General features: G+C 48.6%; 1 protein-coding gene across 1 annotated transcript in view; it reads left to right on the plus strand.

The window, feature by feature from the left end:
- The window catches only part of TTLL11 (tubulin tyrosine ligase like 11), a 204,669-nt gene that overhangs the window by 152,720 nt on the left and 32,774 nt on the right, over window positions 1-19,175 (plus strand). Inside the window, 1 exon segment of the mRNA XM_006917063.2 lies at window positions 14,722-14,970. Coding sequence (XP_006917125.1) covers window positions 14,722-14,970 — 249 coding nt within the window.

Below are 19,175 nucleotides of genomic sequence, written 5' to 3' on the forward strand. Positions count from 1 at the left end.
GGGAAAGCGTTCGGCGCCTCCCTAACTGCCCATCTGCCTTCTGGTTCTCTCTCCATCTCATGCCAAGGCACGGTCTGCTCACTTCACATGGGGCACTGCATCCGCACTGTCTTGTCTGAGTCAGAATTGAGTCAAATTCAGCAAAGCTGGGTTCGGGTCCCAGGCGTCATTGGTATGTGCACTGGCAGAGCATTTCCCAGTCAGATTCTCAGTAGTCAACTGAAGTCGATTGACGCGGGGAAGAGAAATTGCAGGTTATCATTTGACCACTGCTGCCATCCATATGCATGAAGCCTCGGGACCTGACTCCCTTGCAGAATTAAACATCACTTTTAGAGGGACCAATTTCAGACAGCTCGCTACCTGCTACTCTCACCTACCCCGTAACCGCTACCCTACCAGCCAGAATAAATGTTGCTTCAGGTCTGCAGCCCACGTGCTATATGTGTTCTCGAAGAGTGTGATGGGCTTCTGCCACTTAAGAAATCGGTCACATTTAGAAATATTCAGCTTCAGTGAACATGTCATGCCCGCATATAGGAAAAACATACTATTATCTCTAGAGCTTGCCTGAAACAACAGGCTTGTTCCGGAAACAGATGTTTTGTGAAACCCACTGTGACAGGCTCATCAGAGCTGGAGATGGGCCAGCACTCAGTTACCAGCCTTGCAAGGACACAGACGTCCCTGCCGACTCCCCGTTTATCCCCCATCTGAGCCCTGAGGATACTCTCCTGGCTCTTGGTTTCTGAAGTTAAACATTTTACAAGCCTGATACTGCAAACAGGCAGTCAGCCAGGGAGTCCCCGGGGAGAAGTTTCCAAAATAATGACCCAGAAGACCTTAGTTTGGTTCAGCTAACATGTACTGAGGGCCTACTGTGCACCAGGCACCATTCCAGTTGCTGTCGGTTACATTATCTCACAGACATGCTCTGAGGTTACCCGTTTCAGAGATGAGGGGACTGAGACCCCGTGCTGGTTTCCCAGGGGTTGCTGTAACAAGTTACCACAAACTGGGCGGCTTAAAGTGGTGGAGTGGTGGAATCGTGTCCTCTCACGGTCTGGAGACCGAAAGTCTGAAATCGGGGCATCAGCCAGTTACCACAAACTGGGCGGCTTAAAGCGGTGGAATCGTGTCCCCTCACAGTCTGGAGACCGAAAGTCTGAAATCGGGGCATCAGCAGGGGCCACGCTCCCTCCTCGGGGCTTCTCCTTGGAGAGACTCCTTCCCTTCTGCCTCCAGCTTTCGGCGGCTCCAGGTTTATGGTCCGTGGCAGCATAACACCATCTCCGCCTCCGTCTTCACGTAGCCTCTTCTCTGTGCGTGTCCGTGTCAAATCTCCCTCCGCTTCTCGATGCTAAGGACACCCGTCACGAGGTTCAGGGCCCGCTCTAATCAGGATCATCTCATCTCCAGATCCTCAACTTGATTACATCCGCAAAGACGCGCTCCAAATAAGGTCCCCTGGACGGATTCCGGGGCGAGGGCCACTCTCGGACCGCGACACACCCCTAGCTGTATCTAACTGTTTCCCCAAGGACACACGGTGAGAAAGGGTCACAGTGGAGAGCAGACGCCAGGCTGACTGGCTCTGAGCTAAGACCCTCAGTCAGGTCCTCGCTCCCCAGACGCTGTGAGGCAGGTCCCACCATCGATGCCGAGGCACAAACACGATGCCATGGCCCCTCGCTCTTAAGAAACCTATGACTACATGGGAAGGAGCTTTGTGAGCTGGTTGTGAGTGAGAGCTCTTGATGTCCTTGGACAGATTATGTCACCACTCTTGTGACTCCGAAGGAAAATGCCTCATATGGAAAACGGGACTCTTACTAAGAGCGATTGTGACCTCAGAGGGCCACAGTGAGGATCGAATGAGAGGATGTGCTTAGCACACAGCCAGGCAATCAGCGAGGGCCCAGGCCTCTGTGGTCAGCGCTGTGCTCACTGCTTCTGCCGGCTAGGACCCCCCAGAATATTCGAATCAGAGCCTCTGAATGAAAAAGGGATGGTGGGGGACTTTTGTACAGGTCCCCAGAAACCAGGGTGAGGAAGAGAGAGAAGCCAAAGCCAACGTCAGGGTTTTGAGCTTGGCTCGTCGGGAGGATGGAGTTGCCAGTAACGATGTGAAACAGTGGGAAGCGGGTGGTGGGGGGCTGGGGAGCAAATGGCGTTCAACTTGGATGCAAGTGGGACATCTGGGTGGATTCGACTGGCAGCTGTTGGACTTAGAAGGTGACTTTTAAAAGCTACACAGAGCTCAAGAGTGAAGGAAAGAACTGAACCCATTTGGCGAATGTAAGTGCTGTCACAGATTAAGCCTTTTAGGGAGTAGAGGGCAAACTAGAAAAGAGAAAGCGAGAGCGTCGGTAACCACTGACTCGCGGTCACAGCGCTCGATTTGCTCGCCTGTAAAATGGGCACAGCGCCTTTTTCTTCCCAAGCTGTTGCTCGGGTTGCACTAGACCACGGGTGAGAGATTTCTCCATAAACTGGGCATTAAACCGTAGCGAGAGGCAGCTGGTACTGGCATCAGCCACATTTCCCCAAATGCTGAGCACGACAGCCAAAGCGCGAGCGGCACTTTCTCTATCTCTGGGTCACAGCTGAGCAAGTAATAACTACTCGCTCGCCGGGTTTGAACTGGCCTTTCCCGCGGCCTCTAAATCTAGTCATAATCATCAAAGGGCTGTATAACAAAAACTGTAGTTTCTCCGTTCCCCGGCGAGGGGTGTACTTTTGCCAGTGGTTTGTTTTCTTTGTAGAAACAGGCGAGAGTGCTTCTTTCATGAACCTCGTGGTTTATCCTCCACCGTCACCTCCCAAATGTCCCCCTGGCTCTCCGGCCTGTGTGTTTCACAGGACAGGGTAGGTTGGTCAGTCGACGTTGCCGTGACAACCAAGGAAGAGGCCAGCGCTGTGTTCATTTCCCTCGAGGAGGGGGTAGCGAGTGTGTACGGCAGTCTCTAGACCCCAGTCTGTGTGTCTCCAAATCTCGGAGTGGTTAAGCTGTCTTGTATTGAGAACCAACAGTGTGTCTGGCATTCTTCACCTTTCTTTACATTTGGTATTCCATTTAGTGCTCACTCAAACCCTGTGCATCTGATATTACTGTCACCACTTTGCGAATGAGGAAACTGATGCTCAGAGAGGTTAAGTACCTTCCCCAAGGTCACCCAGCTGGTAAGTGGCAGTGTTGGAGCTAAAATCCAGGCCTGCTTGATACATAATCCCTACAACGCTTGCCATTCTGCTACCTTGCCTTAACCTTGTACTTGAACTTATACAATCTCTCTAGAGTCTCGAGAGCCATCAGGGAGACATCATCTGAAAAATGTACCCTGATAACTAAACATTTAGTGCTTCTGTGAGAAACGCTGCTGCACACTGTCTGGATGTCTGCTTGGGGAATTGTGCACTGACAAGTGAAATTAAATACTTTAATGGATTTTGACAACAACTCTGTTGGGGGAATTCAAATTACATAAAGAAAAAAGTTACACTTTCTCGTTGGACCTGATTGCTAATACGCATGCCTAATTTATTAGCCGCATTTTAAAAAACCTAATTTTGTTAGGACCGAAGTTCTTGGAGGAAAAGAATGTTCTGGATTGGAGGAGGCAGTTAAATCTTCTTGGAGGGGGCTGGGCTTGAGCTGACCTGACTTTTGAGGGAGGTGTTCAATAAATATGTGTCCAGCGAATGATAACAGCTACCATTTCGTTAGCTCTCCAGCCAGGATGCTAGCCTCTTGTGGTACGTCATCTCGTTGAATCCCTTGGCCCATCTGTGAGGTAGAGTCCCTTGTCCATCTCCAATTCACAGAAGAAAAATGGAGGCCGAGCAATAACGCAGCTTCCCCAAGGCCATACGGTTAGAAAGGAGTGGACCAGGATGACTATTCTTACTATAAACGATTATTGTACTATTACTCTGAAAAATGGCTTTACAGAACCTTAAACTGAAAAGGACACTCACAGGGAGCCCCGCCCGACTTCTAGCCTTCGGGCCAAATGACACCGAATTCTTCGGTTATTTGTCTTAAAGAATACTTTTCTTACACAGTCCTTTATCAGCCTGTATTTTCCATCATCACCTGTTAGATGTAGATTATACTGTGAGGGGAGCAAAACTGGATTTAATTTTCGGCAAGCTCACATTCTACAAGGAAAAGAAGCTACAGACTTGAATGGCCATGATACAAGTTCAGAAAATGACAGATTCCTTAGAGAGGTGTAAATGAAGTGCTGTGGGAAATCGGAAGACTACTTCTGGATCAGGGAAGGTGTGTGGGCTGGCTGGCATTCGGAGTGAGCTTTCGTGGATGAGCAGGACTTGGGCCTGCCTGTTGGCGAAGGGCTGAGCAGGACATAGGCACCCAGGCCCAGGGACCTGCTGCATAAGCTCCTAGGCATGAAGGGATCTTGGAGTCATCTCCGTGTGTAGATGAAACCCTCCTGGGAGACTGTATAGGGCAGGAAACAGATCAAGGACAGAGCCTTAGAGGACCACCTACCACTAAGGATCCTCAGAGGAAGAACAAAGAATGGACAAACACTAGAAGAATGCATGGGCACAGAATGAGAGATTCAGGAAGACAGTTGGCCACCTGCATCGGCCGCTATGAAGAAGCCGGACTGGAGAAAGATCAAGGTGGTCAGTGGCAATTAGGGGGTTCGTGGTAACCCTGGAGAGAGCAGTGTGTTTGGAACGGAAACCAGCACGCTCATAGTGAGGTCGGGAGGGGACTGGGCACACAGAGTGACATTCTCTAGGTCACACGCCCCCAGGCAGGGCTGTGATTGCAGTCTCCTAGTGGAGGGCCAGCAGAGAACCGCCAACCTCACTGGAAGCCCAGAGAAAACAGGGTCATGAGAGCCAGGTTGTCATTGCCACCTGAGGCACGTGACCTTGAGTACTATATTAAAGCTGACTTTAGCTCTGTCAAACAAATGCTGTCACTTATTGAGTGCTTACCTCATGCCAGGCATGGTTCTAAATGCTCTACATATATCAGCCCATTTAATTCTCACAGCAGCCCTGTGGCATAAATAGAATTATAATCCCCACTAAACAGATAAACACACCGAGGCATGAGCAGGTTAAGATACTTTTTCCAATGTCCCCAGCTGGTTAGAGGCAGGGCCAGGATTCTAGCCGGGGCATTCTGGTTCACTGAGCATAGGTTAATATCTCCATCTTGAGGTCTCGGTGTGTTTTCACCGGGATCAGTAATGTACTGGAGAGTTCCTGGCCCATAGGAGGGGCTCAATAAAAGTTACTCTCCTGTCCCCCTGAAGATACGCCAGTGCAAAATCAGGGCAGCCTTGCCTGAGAGAGGTCTGTGGGATCGGCGTCACAGGCCTCACTCCCATGAGTGAAAGGCCCATACAGAATGACACACACAAAGTTGCCTTGGAAAGTGGAATGCAAATACCATCAGCCCCTGGAACACAGTCAAGTGAAGACGGTTTTACGTTCAACACCCGTACTGCAGTGACTGAGCAGCTGGCCTCACTGGCACCCTGGGCAGGGGCACCCTCAAGGCAAATGGGTGACAAGTGGAACTTATGAAGTGCGCAGATTTCATCTAAAATCTGAGGGGGAAAGATATTTGACCGGGGATATGCCTGCTGAATCCCCGGATAAGGATTCGCTGGGTGCACAGTTATACAAAAGAGAATCAGGATTCCTGTAGAAAATGAGCTGGGCTTGGAAGAAATTGAATGCCAAAAAGAATTACAGTCTAGGCAAAAAAATAACTTCTCTACATGGCTTTCCCCCTTATTGTCTGCATTCACACAGCCCTATACTTTGGTGCAGAACTGTGTTTAAACACTAAAATGCTTTGTGTTGCAGATAGGCGCTGAGTATGTAATTAAAAGGATCCCTTCATTAGCGGAACTAGACAATGAAAGCTTGAGTTGGCCTTCTCTGCTAATTTTGGAGGTTGTAAAACAGGCTAATACAACCACTGATTACAATTGTCACATAGACAGTGCCTGGCTGTCGTCCTCCCAGAGATAGACAGGATCTCCCCAGTAACTGGGAGGGAAAAAGAGGAATGAAGATTCATTCTGGTGACCAGAAGTCGAGGGGTCAGTAGGGTAGGGGTTCGGAACGTGGCCTCTGGAGGCAGACCCTGGGGTTCTGGTCTCAGCCCTGTCACTTAGGCAGCTGACTTAGCCTCTCCAAGCTTCAGTGTCCTCGGGTGTAAACCCAAGCTGATAATTGTGTCTAATCAATTGGAGTGCCGTAAGAACGCATTGAAACAATGACTATATTCACTGTCAGATATTTTGAGCGCCTACTATGTTCCAGGAACTGTGTTGGGACTATGGATATAATCATAAACGAGTGAGAGCGGTCCCCACCCTGGGCTTTCAGAAACAGGCATCAGACAGTTGCACAGATGACCCTTTAGGTATGATTATGATAAAGACTACGAAGAAAAAATAATGATGATGATGATGATGATGATGTACAAAGTCTGAAAAGTTATATAGAAAAGAATGGTTAATTCTATCTCTAAACGCCGTGGAAAGCTTTTTGGAAAAGGCGATTTGAAGGATGAGTGTTTTTCAAGTGGATAATTTGGGAGAGAGCATTTACAGAGGGAGGGAGCATGTGCAATGTGGAAGACCAGGCAGGCCAGGCAGGTAAGGCAGGCAGCAACCGGCCCACGCAGGCCCCACGCTCTCTGCTCGAGTGAGGACCCTGTCCGGTGTGCCTTGGGCAGCCAGCATGGCAAGGCCTACCATTCGAAAAATCTTCCTCCGGGATCCAGTGAAAAGCTAAGTGCAAGCCCAATCATCCACAGAAAGACAGCAGCCAGCTGCTCTGTTGGTTTGAAGAGAGACTCTACAACCCTTTCAGGCAAGAAGTCTGCCCGCCTGACTGTCAGAGTGACGGAGGAGTCCGCGGCCTCTCATTCGGTATCAGAATTTTGGCCTCTCAGGCGCTTTGGCTCAACAGGGGACAGTGTCGTTCTTTTCTTTTTTTTTCTGTTTTTAAAAGGCTTCGGACAGGAAGTCAGGAGAACTGGGCCTGCCTCTGCCACCACCTCTCACTCGATGCCTCGCCTCCAGGGAGTGACTTTGCCTCAACTGCCCCATAAAGGAACGTGGGGTGAGGCGATCGTTAGTCCCCCTTCCAAGTGTGCAGATTAACTTTTTCTTTCTGTGGGGAAAGGCAATTATTTTGAGACGTTATTTTGTGCATTATCTTGTGACATCAGTAACCCTCAGTAGAGAGCCAGGGTATCAGATTAGGGGCAGGTCTCCAGTGAGGCTCAAGAACTTCAGACTCACCTGGGGCATTTATTTAGGTTGGGACAAGCAGCAGGTTCAGTGTGACCCTGGGCAGCCTGCTGTGGGACTCCCCAGGCTGAGGACAGTCTGGTGTCTAGTTACATGGGTTGGGGGTGGGGCCGAATGTCAGAAAATAGTTAAAGAAACCCCATTTTCTCCTGAGTTCCCAGAGTTATACACCGACCTTTCCCCTTGAGGCTGGAGACCAGACAGTGAGCCTCTCGAGATGATGGCACCTGGGAGATAGAGATGTTGGTGATTATAATCAAAGTGGCTAACAGGTATTGAGGGGCCGTGCTAAGCACCACGCATCCATTTTCTCTGTAATTACATCAGTGCTAAAGGTTAAGTGCCATTATTATTCCCATTTTATATAAGTGGAAACTGAAGCTTTGAGGTTATCCGACTTGCCTGAGGTCACCCGGCTCGAGAGCACAGAGCTGGGGTTCCAACAGTGCCTGGGTCTACCCCCCAGAGCCCCTGCGGGGACCACCAGGCAGGTGCCCCGTGGGGCCGAGCTGCCAGGCAGCACTCCTCCCTGGCCTGCGTGACAGTATGTTTCCCTGGCTAAGCGCCTGTGCTGCGAGACAGAGAGCGAAGGGGACGGTGGCGAGGACAGTGGCTCTGGGCAGAGCGGCGGAGCAGGGAGCCCTGTTAGGAGAGCAGCGGGTCGGGAGGTCTTTGTAAAGTGAGCTGTCAGCCCCTTCATCTGGAAAATGCGAGGGCCGGGCCCCACGACCCCGAAAGTCCCAGCTCTGCAGCAGCACGAGTTCCGGGGCTGCGGAAACGGGGGCGTTCGACGAAGTCCTCGCGCTCGCCCTTTTGTTAACTCGTTGCCTGGTCCGGCAGGAAGGTGCTGGCCACTCTGGGCATTCACCTCGAGCAGGGACAGGAGCCTAGCCTGCCGCCATTGCCATCAGACCTTTGTTAATTCATACACGTGACAAAAGTTGTGTCAGTGATTGGTGTGAGCCCATAAATAGGGGTTGATCTGTTTGGCAATCAAAATGGAACAGCCCCACCCCGATAAGTGCTGGTTCCTCTCAAGTTGTCACATTTACAAGCCGCCCGCCCCCCCCAAGCAGATTCATCTGGATGCTTTCTAAAGGCTGTGCTTTTGATCCTAAACAAGGCAAGAGTTTTGTGCTAGGCTTAGTCTAGGTGCCTCCCACCTACTCTCCGTCTTAAGTCTCATACCCCAAAAGTAAGAAACTTCTGTCCATTATAAGGGAGGAGAAAATGAGTTCAGAGGAAGCACCTGGGCTTTGAGCTCAAACAGATCCGGGTTCAAATCCTCACTTTCATCCTTTTAATAGCTGAGTGACCTTTGGAAACTAGGTTAATCTCTCTGAAGCTAATTTTTCCCATCAGTAAAATGGGGCCACTTACAGTAGTTAATTCAAAGGATCATTGCCAAGGTCACATGAGATGTGACACGTGACCTTACCTGACCCTCAGATGCTCTATGCCTGATAACTCCCGTGAATGGAAGCTGCGTGGTACAGCAGTTAGAAACAGGGACTCTGCCTGCCGGGATCCGCAGCCTATTAGCTTGTATCTTTGTGCCTCGGATTCCTCATCTGTAAGATGGGAGTGACGTGAGGCGATCGAGTGAGGCGGAAGGGGGCGGGGGAGTGTTCAGAGCCCCGCGGCATGAAGGGGAGCGGGTGGGAACAGACTGAACATGGGTGTAGATCTTACAGGGACTTGAACATCAGACAAAGCTCCGTCATTCAGTCCTTTTCTTCATGAGTTTGGAAACACACGTCTCACCCGTTTTTTGTCGTCTGTCGCCATCTCTTCAAATAGCACAGCATTGCCATCAAGCCAATGGGGCCTCTGTGATGGCAGACATTTATCAAGTGGCAGAGCCGGGCTACATGGTAGTTATGTTTATTTTTAGTGACTTCTTCCTCCGACTCTTTAGATTAGCTGCTGGGCTCATTTAAGAGACTTTGGCGCACAGCGAACAGTATCTTTAAGGATGCCAGGTGCATTTGAGATCCCCAAGTGACTAGGGGTCAGGTCTTGGCCAAATGATGGGGAAGGAAGCCTGTGTACCTCCCTTTGCCAGTGCAGCACCACCGCCTGCCTGCACCCCCAATCCCCCCGCCCCGCCGCCGCCCCAGGCTCTCCTGCCAAACTCCAGAATTTCTGGACCATGAGCCAGGGCGTTTGCTCCCTTTCTATCCCCCACATCAAGCAGCTTCCAAATTTATATTTTATCCAGACTTTGGCCTGCATCAGAATCACTGCAGACTTCCTAAAACAGGTTGCCCAACCGCTTATAGGTTCTGCGCCCATGGCTCGGGGGCCAGGCCAAGAACTTGCATTTCTAACAAGTTCTCAGGTGATGCCGATGCTGCTGGTCCAGGGACCACGCTTTCAGAATCATTGACCTAGAGCGTTCCAGTGGCTTCCTAAATTTAGCCACTCCCCCACCTCAATTCAGAATACATGCCACTGGCAGGTTCATTCATCCTCACTGTACTTCTGATTTTCCCACCCCTCCCCCCCAAATCCACACATTCATCCCACCTCCTACACTACCTAATCCAAGACATTCAAGATCCTATAATACCTGGGCTTCCTGGTCATATTCCTACCTGTCTCTCTTGAGGCATACAGCCAAGATCCAGCAAACCTGCTCCTTCCATAGGCTCTGGGTCCCACCTCTGGATGCTCACCTGGCCACTTCTGCCTCACTCAGTCATTGTTACAGATGGGTCATGTCTTCCCCCATTCAGTCACCCGCTTCTGGGTGGCAGGGACTGTGTCCACCTCACCCCACCACCAACAGGCCTTTGGGACGGTTAAGTACTTGGGAAGTGGTTCATGAATGAATAAATTATTGGAGGTACACTTAACTAAAAGTGGAAATTATTTCTCTGAGAAAATTCGAGCACCCTCTCTGAAACTACAACTTGACCTTGCTTCATCTACCTTCCTATCATGTTAATTTCCGGGAACATGTGCAGCTTGTGCAGAAGAAAAGCCTTTGGTTTGATTGAACAAAGCACTGAGTGTGTAGTGAGACGGCCCTGAGTCTAACTTCTGATTCCACTGGCGATTTGTGACGTTGGGCACGTAATTCAGGTTCTCTGGGCCTCAGGTTCCTAATCTGTAAAATGGGACTAGTTTTCACCTTCCTCCTAGAACTGTTATGAGGACCAAAGGAAATAACACGAGTAAGTTGCTTGACACGATGCTTGACATATATGTAGCAGGTCCCCACTAAATAGTGGTGATTTTTGGCAGTAGGCTTTCCAGGCAAAATAGAGATAGGTGGTTTGTCACAAGCATTTTAATAAAAAGGAATTCCATTTTATTTGAAAAACGATAATACGTAAAACATTCCAGGATTCTTTCCCCTATCAAGGGTTTCCCAAATTCAATTTAAAAAATTACCCAAAGGACTCGTAAGCTTGATTTATATTTTCTTTACCAGTCACTTTTATTTCATAAGCCAGCCCGACATTTCCATTAAAATGCGATTAAGTAAAAACAGGATTTTACAATATTTGTGATAACTTGGATCTCAGTGTGATAATTGGAATTATCTCGAGCAAAGATATCATTTCTCATTGTTTTATTTCCTCTTACATATCAGCTGTATCTTTACTGCCTTCTTCCAGTTGAGTAAAACCACTTCCCCCTGAATTTGTGGTTTTGAGTCCATAAAATGACATCTGTGGCATCGAAGGCCCTTTGCATCTTGAGATTCTTAATTGGGATTCAGGAAGGAAGGGAAATGGTAGTCACCCAGTAAGTGCAGCAACCCTTTAAGAAATGTGAAAGACTGTCACACAGAAGACCCATTCTGTGTGCTCCGGGGTCAGGACAAGATGCAGGCTGTGGACACTGGAAGGAAAGACCTCGGACTTCCCAGCCTGAGAGGTCCCCTGGAGGTGGTGGGTCACCATCACTTGGCGTGGGACAACCCAAGCTAAGCCCACCACCCTGGACATTCTGCTGATTAAACGATCCATTGGTGCTAATGTCTCTATCATCTTGGGATTCAGATTTCTTCTCTAAAATGACATCATTATGAAAACGTTCTGGAACTAGAGGTTTGACAACACCGTGAGCGTACTAAACGCCCCCTGAATTATACACTTCCAAATGGTTAAAATGGTGAATTGATGTTACGTACATTAGACCATAATAAAAGAAAGTAGATGACATCATTGGACAGAGCGATCTCCAAGGCTGCGTCTGGTTGTCATGTGTTGCTTCTGAGAAGAGAGCGCATCGTTCAGGGGACTGATCACCAGACTCTGTTTCGTCGAAGGCAGGCGATGCGGACACCCAGTGTCTAAGCGAGAGGGAATGGCTCATTACGTGACGGTTCCGGCACAGTACAGAACATTACCTGTCCGTGAGAAATTACGCTCATGAAAACATGTTCAGTGCCATGGGAAGATACTTGCGATGTAATGTAAAATGTGAGAAGAAGGATTTTAACTGCCATGTAATACGATCCTAACTTTATAGATAAATCAGAATGTTGATAGTGTTCATCCCTGTGTTGTGGGATTACGAATGGTTCTGATTCCTTTATGCATTTCTCAAGCTGTCTACAAAGAGCATGAATTACTATCAGACTCTTTAAAAAGCTATTTAAAACAGACAGTCAGTAGCGGTGCTTATGGCTGTGTAGCCCCCTGACATGAATCATGATGCGTCATGATGAGCGTACCCGACCCCCCACCACCCAGAGTGTCATGGTGGCGCAGTGGAGACAGAGCTGGTTAGAAGGACACATTTACAATTCCGGGTCAGCCAGGGCACGGAGGTGCTCCACCCTGCTGTGCCTCAGTCTCTCCATGCGGAGCAGGGGTGTAATAATAACAGTCGACTTCGCCGGGTTGTGTAAAGAGCAGACGAGATAATGAACATGGGACGGTTCTGCTGATTGAAGAGTCCTCCGAGCTGTTGTCGTTGTCATGAAGTGTATCCATGGTGTGCATTTCCAAATCTTCCCTTTAACAAAAACTTAACGAGTGCTCATAAAGTCGGTGATTGCCACTTATCCAGTAATTTAAGAGCTAATTTCCAGTAACAGTGCTGCTTTTTCCCCCCTTCATCTTTCTTCCTATAACCTTAATGGGAAAACATTTCGTCTTATCTGAAAAAGCAACCACCTGACTTTTATTTACTGGCTCCAGTTGAAGGAGATGATGGGAAAGCCCCCACCCCTGCCCCCGGGAGCATGGCCCTCTCCCGAGGAATCGGGCCGCTCCTCCAGAACCATCTGCACTGCTGAACTTTAAAGTTCTGGTTCTGGTTCTGGTCGCTGCTCCGGTTGTGCCGTCTGCCTGTCCTTGCTTTGAGACCAATGTCAAGACCGCCTTAGAAGGAACCGTGAACAGAACTTAGAGGACTTCCTGTTCACACAGAGGGGTTCTCTTTTTTAGAGGCTGGCTCCTGGGACCAGGGTGAAGAGGAGAGCATTTTGGCGGGGCTGCCGAGCACTCCTTTCTCGTTTAAAAGAGCTTATGGGGTACAAAGTGCCATCACCTTGATATTTTATGTGAGGCTTACTTGGCTATTAAAAGCAAACTTTCCCAATTCAACCAATTCAATGAGTCGCTCCCCAGGTACCGCGTATGTGCCAGGTCCTAGAGAAACAGAGTTGAGTAAGATGTGGTTCTTGCCTTCAAGGAGCTCACGAAAGAGAGGGATGGGCATATAAACAAATGCGGTACAGCTTGACGAGGGAACAAAGAAGCAAGTCCCAGGAAGAGGACGTGAACAGGAGTAGGACATGGAAGAGCCATCAGCATGGTCAAGAGACATCTGAGCTGGTGTTGAAAGTGGCACAGAAGTATGTCAGGCGGCCGGGGCCAGGGGAAGGTCTTAAAGGTAGAGGGAAGTCAATACGAAGATACCAGCATGGTCCAACTCGGTACTGATGGCGCGATCGAAAGTGGGAGCATCGAGGACAAGGCCATTTAATAAAGAAAAGAGTAGAAAACGGCCTTGGTATTGGGCTCAGTGCTGTTAGTTAGTAGTATCCATGTTCACTGTGCTCAGGATTCCATCGCCGGGATGGACATGCAGGTGGGAAAGGGTTGCACCAGGCCCCAGATCAGCTGTGGGCAGGACAGGAGACAGGAAAGTGAGATGAGCTACAGGTGTGGAGAGAGGCACCGAGCATGGAAGGGAGCTGGGCGTCCAGTGAACACCGAGTCTCTGGTTCCAGGCCAGACTGACGGACAGCAGCATGGGGCTGCAGGGAGCGTTCAAGGCCTTGAGGGATACAGTGTGTCTGAGGCACGGACAGGAAGTGAGGAGGGGGCAGGAGCAGTCGGGAAGTGCCTCGAGTGCCAGAATGAGGAATATGACTGTATCGTGTAGGCTCTCGGGAGTCACCGAAGAGCTGTAGCGAGTGGGTGACCCAACCAGCAAAAGGGTGCCAGTGTGCAGGGTGCCAGTGTGCAGGGTGGATCCATGGATGGCAAAGGCTGGAGGCAGGAGGCCCTGTTGCTACAGCCGGGCAAGAATCAACAAGGCCCAGGGAGGGAGAGAGGGGAGTTTCAGGGAAGACTAAGGAGGTAGGACTGGCTGCGGAGGCAGAGGGAGAGGAGGCGCTGGCGTTTCTTCCGGTGCCTCCCAGCCGAGTAACTGGTGGTGACGTTCACGGAGACGGGGAATGAGGACTGGGGGTGAGGGGGCGTGGTCATTTCAGTCGGAGGTGCCCGTGGGCCATTCTGAAGGTCGGTAAGGGTAGTTAGACATGTGGGGGTATAGAGATGAGAAGTGTATTCCAGGATGTTGGTGGGATTTTCAGAGCTATGAATTTTCCTGAATATCCGAATAACTTCAGAATAAAATATCCAAACTAAGGAATCACAACACTATAATCATTTTTTTTGTATGAGTTCCAAATAAGAAAATAGTTAAGCCAGAAAACACCATTGTGCCTACCTCTAGAATTGGATAACTGATATATCTTTGGAAATTGTTCATTGAACTGTGCCTATGGCTTCTTGCCAGCCCTCAATGAGATTTTTATATTTCCTAATTATTCAATTATTACCCATAAATGGGAATTTGAAATCAAACCCAGACTGCTCCATAATGGAGTATTATTCTCTTGACTCACAAGTACAGTAAAGGAAATTGTCCATACTGGGGAAGCAGGAGGGTGGAATAGAGGAAGCGTTTCCAGCCCCGGCTCTGTCCTGGGGTCGGGTCCTGGTCTGGGCACGCACTAGCTGTGTGAGCCTGGACAGGTCACTCTTCTGAGGTCCATTATCTGGTCTGTACAGTAAAAATGCTGACAATAGCCACCTCCGGGGATTGCTATAAATCTAAAGGAAAGGAGAATATGCAAGAGAAAGGGCTCTGTCTGCTGTAAAGCCCACTCCAGATGTCGGTTCAACCGTTAATTCCTTGTGTGCTCCAGGTCTCAGCAGCTTGAGAAGCCATTAGCCGCAAAGGAAGCCCCTGACAGCGAGCGGGCCATTGCCTCGGGCGGCAACGCCTATGCCGAAGCCCACCTGCCCTCCATCTGCCTCAAGCAGGTGTTCCCCAAGTATGCAAAGCAGTTCAACTACCTGCGCCTGGTGGACAGGATGGCAAATTTGTTTATCCGGTTCCTGGGAATCAAGGGATCCATGAAGTTGGGACCAACAGGCTTTCGTACCTTCATAAGGTCAGTGAGACCAGTCCCCTCCGGCTGGGGCTTCGGGCAGGGTGGAGGCCAGCACGTCTGGATGGCGGGATCTGCCTGACTGCTCCTGGGAGAGCCTGTGGTGCCGGGTAACTGTCCCCTCTGGGGTTGGATTGGCCCAGTGTCTGGTGCTGGGCCTGGCACATAGCAGACTCTAATTGATTGAATGAGTTAATGAATGTTACCGAGGTGACAGCATTCGCAACCTTACGCTGTGGTTAAAAAAAATAATAATAATAATTCTGTGCTACCTTGAACTAGGTCCTTAAACCACATATGAATAATTGCCCCTTGGACCCTGTGTTTCTCAAGCTGGGCTGATGTTCTCCCAGTGGTACATGGCTGTGTGCCGAGCATTTATGAAGCCACAACAGAGAAGCAAGGCATATCTTTCCAAAGTGTCACTTTCAGGAGAGAAAAGTTAAATAATTCAGCTGATAAATAATTTAATACGCTTGCTCTAATATAAAAAACACATGGTTCTATTGTAGAGTATAATACAAAATTTGCATGATTTTAAAGATAAAACATGAGATTTTTGCTGCACCCTATAAAATAAGCCATTGCCACATAATCTCCTGAGATTATTCATTAAGTCGCCTCTACCCTCTGGGACACTTTGGGACAACACAGGAGCACTTGCTAGCCGTGTAACCCTTGGGTAAGTTAATGACTGTCTCTGAACCTCTGTGATCCTATAAAATGTGGGTGAAGCTGCCTATACCCCAAGATGGTATGTTCTATGCTTCAAAGAAACTATCTACCAGCATTTGATGTTGCTGTTTTTTTTCTCATCAATTTTAATATTTCTACCTTGCACCTCAAAGTCACACTCTTCATGCTTTTATTCACTAAAGCAAATAATTAGAAGTCTTGAACCATAAACCGTTTTTGCCATAAGCTTTTCTCTAAATGACTTTTGTAAATTCTAACTCTAGCTCTCTGATATTCCTGGTAGGGGGGGAAACAGGAGTATCAACAGGAATTTTTGTCATTTCAGTACCCCCAAACTAGTGTTTGCACCTTGATTTTGAGAAGGGCTTGGTGTTGGTTTCAGCTGGGTAGGAAAGCCCAGTGGATAGAGCACAGGCTTTGGGGTCTGGCTTCAAAACCAAGCACATTACTTAATAGCTGGGTGGCTTTGGCCACGTCCCTTGTCCTCCCTGAGTCTCAGTTCTCTCATCTGTCAAATGGGAATGATCTCTCCTGCCTTGCAGGGTTGCTAGGAGGTCGAGATGTAATATGTCATAAAGCATCTGGCCTGGTGCCTAGTTCACAGGAGCTGTTTTTTTAAATGGGAGTCTTGTGATTATAATTTCCATCGGGCAGTGGACATTTTCAGGAAAGTTAACAGACATGTGTTGTTATTTCCCTGAGAATCCCACCTAACACGATACCCTCTGGCTCATTCAGGAATTGAATTTGATGTGCAGTAAGAGATAGCTGCCTGCAAATGGTTTAAATCATGCAGTCAGTTTTCTCTCATACAACAGGAAGTTTTGCAGCAGCGGTCTTAGGGCTGGTTAATGATGCCACATGGTGATCAACACCCCACTCTCTGTCCTTCTGCTCATCCATCCTAAGCATGTGCTTCTAGGTTCAAAATTGCCTTGTGGTCACAAGATGGCTGCTCGACATGCAGCCATCATGGTTCAGTTCTAGGCAAGAAGGAAGAAGGGAGGAAGAGCAAAAAGCCTCTGCCGGATGAGTTAGACTCCTTTAAAAAGCTTTCCAGAAGCTGCATTCAGTGACTCCCACGTCCATCTTCTTGGCCACTTCCATCTGCAGGGGAAGCTGGGAAATAGAATTTGTCCGACTGTATATACGACTGTCCCAATACAGTGAAGAGGAGAAGGAGAACAAATAGGTAGCCGTGCTCTACCCCTTTGTGATTACGGGGCCTTGGGACATAGGGAACCAGCTCAGTGACAGAGGCCTCGAGTCTTGAGGACACTTGAGGTGTGGCGGAAGCGTGCAGGGACCCAGGGAAATGGTGGGGGCGAGCGGTGTCCTCTCAGCATGACACGCCCAGGGGTTCAGACCTTCTAGGGCCAAAGGCAGGAGCCTCCTGGGACCTCCCCAGCCCCCCGCACCATTGCACAGAAGAGTCCATTCAGGACCTGTGAGAGTGGGGATGGCTTGGCTTGATGTGAACAGCAGCCTGAGTGCTGCAGGGGACCTTGGCCTTGGGAGATCTGCTCTGTCTCAACCGCTGAGGGGAAAGACCTGCCTGGTTTGACCTAACAACTTTTCCTGAGCACCTGGTAGCCATAGGACAATCAGAAATAAATAACGGAATCCCACCTGCCCTCAGGGAACTCTCAGTCTAACAGACAGCACACGCATTGAACAAATAATTAAATGCAATCCTTTGGCAGAGTCATACGGCGGTGGCCTCAGGTGTCCCCAGGGGCCTGCGTTGAGAGTGCTGGGACAGCACAGAGGTCGCTTTGTCTGCCTGGTGGAATCAAGGCAGGTCCCAGGGAGGAGGCAGGGATTGGACTGTTATAAGCAGTACTTTGCCTGGCAGTAAAGGGCTTCACGCTCCAGGCCGTGGGGAGAACCTGAGAATGACTCCCATGGATGGCTCATGCTTAGAAGTCAGAAAAGGCTAAACTGATGGTAGAAACTGAAATGCCTTCCTTTTTATTCCAAATAAAATTCTACTAAAATGTAAGAGAGAAGGGGAGATTAGAAAAACTAGTGTACCATAAGAATCACAATCTCAGTTGCCTCTGGGGGCAGGCAGGGAGCAAAAACAAGTGCAATGGGCTGGATCTGGAAGGATGGGGGCGGGGCGGGTGGGGGCTTGACAGCCTGGGGGGCACCTACCTGCTGGAAGGACCCTGCTGGGCTAGTAGCACCAGAGCTTTTGGTTTTTCAAGAGAAACTAAAAATATTGATTTTTATATAAAATCATAATGAATATGAATGTATATGAATATTAGTCATTCAGAAAATAATTTAAACCCTTTGTGGGTTCAATCGAAGAGTGACTGACTTCCCATAGAGACCACCAGCTTGCGACCTCTAGTATGAGAAGCCAAGGTACACATTAACGGGGCTGCTATGTTCATATGTGATCTTGAAAAGAAAACAGAATTGGGAATGGTTCTAGCAAAGATTCCTCAAATGCTCTCCAACTGGACCTGGATGAAGTCCAAACTATTGCTACAGATCTCTCTCTGTAATCAGCTTTATGCTTTTCCATCTCTTTGTTCTCTATAATTAAGGACATTTGCATGAAAAACTGACTTTGCGATGTGAGAGACTATTAGGTCCTGCGCCTGTCATTTCCGACCTGTGGCCAGGTTCTTAGTGGGAGCGATGGTGACCGTGAGAAGGGGCACAATGTCTTCAGGTGGGGAAGAGGCAGCCGAGCAGGCAGACTCAGACAACAAGGCTCTCCCATCCCTCCACGCCCACCCAGCGGCCGACCTGAGTAATTAAGGATGCAGGAAGAAATGAAGACAACGTCACACAACCAGTAATAGATTTTTTCCTTTTCAAAAAGTACCAAGAGATTCCCAGCAGCAACTTCATTGTAAAAGGCGATACCCTCTGCTTTTAGATTTATCTGAGTCCGTTCAGTCTTGCCAGCTAAATTTAACAGCAAGCATTTTCTCTTGCTAACAACTATTCTCTGTCTCCCTTGTACTTCGGTTTAAATTTTGCTTCATTATGAATTAATAATATTTATTCCGTGTGTTAAATCAAACCGAGTGTCCTTCTCTGGAGCACCGCACAGGAGACGTATATGCCGGCTGGATAGATGTTCCTTTCAGAGCTCCCACACACATGGCAGAGGTTGAACTTGGCTTTCATCTCTACTACCCACTCTTTCTCTCCGACTTCCTCGAAGAGAACTGGAGGGAACAACATAATAAGTATTCCGATCGCATTTATTTTCAGTGGCCATCTCTCACGCTGCGCTGCATAGATCAGCAGTTTTAGGAGTGAATTATGCTAATGCCAGCCTGGCCATAACCTATTTTTCTCTTCCACCAAGAAATGAGAAATAATGAACTGTTGTTCTCTTGTCTAGTTGTCTAGACTTAACTTTATCTAACCAGCTTTTCGTGTCGTTTCCTCAGGAGACACATAATAGTAGGACATATTACCGTGAATTAAGTGCCTCTTTTTTTCTGTCTTTTTAAAAATTATTATATCATAATAATTGCTGAGGT

Source organism: Pteropus alecto, unplaced genomic scaffold (assembly GCF_000325575.1).
Source record: "Pteropus alecto unplaced genomic scaffold, ASM32557v1 scaffold226, whole genome shotgun sequence".
NCBI lineage: Eukaryota > Metazoa > Chordata > Mammalia > Chiroptera > Pteropodidae > Pteropus > Pteropus alecto.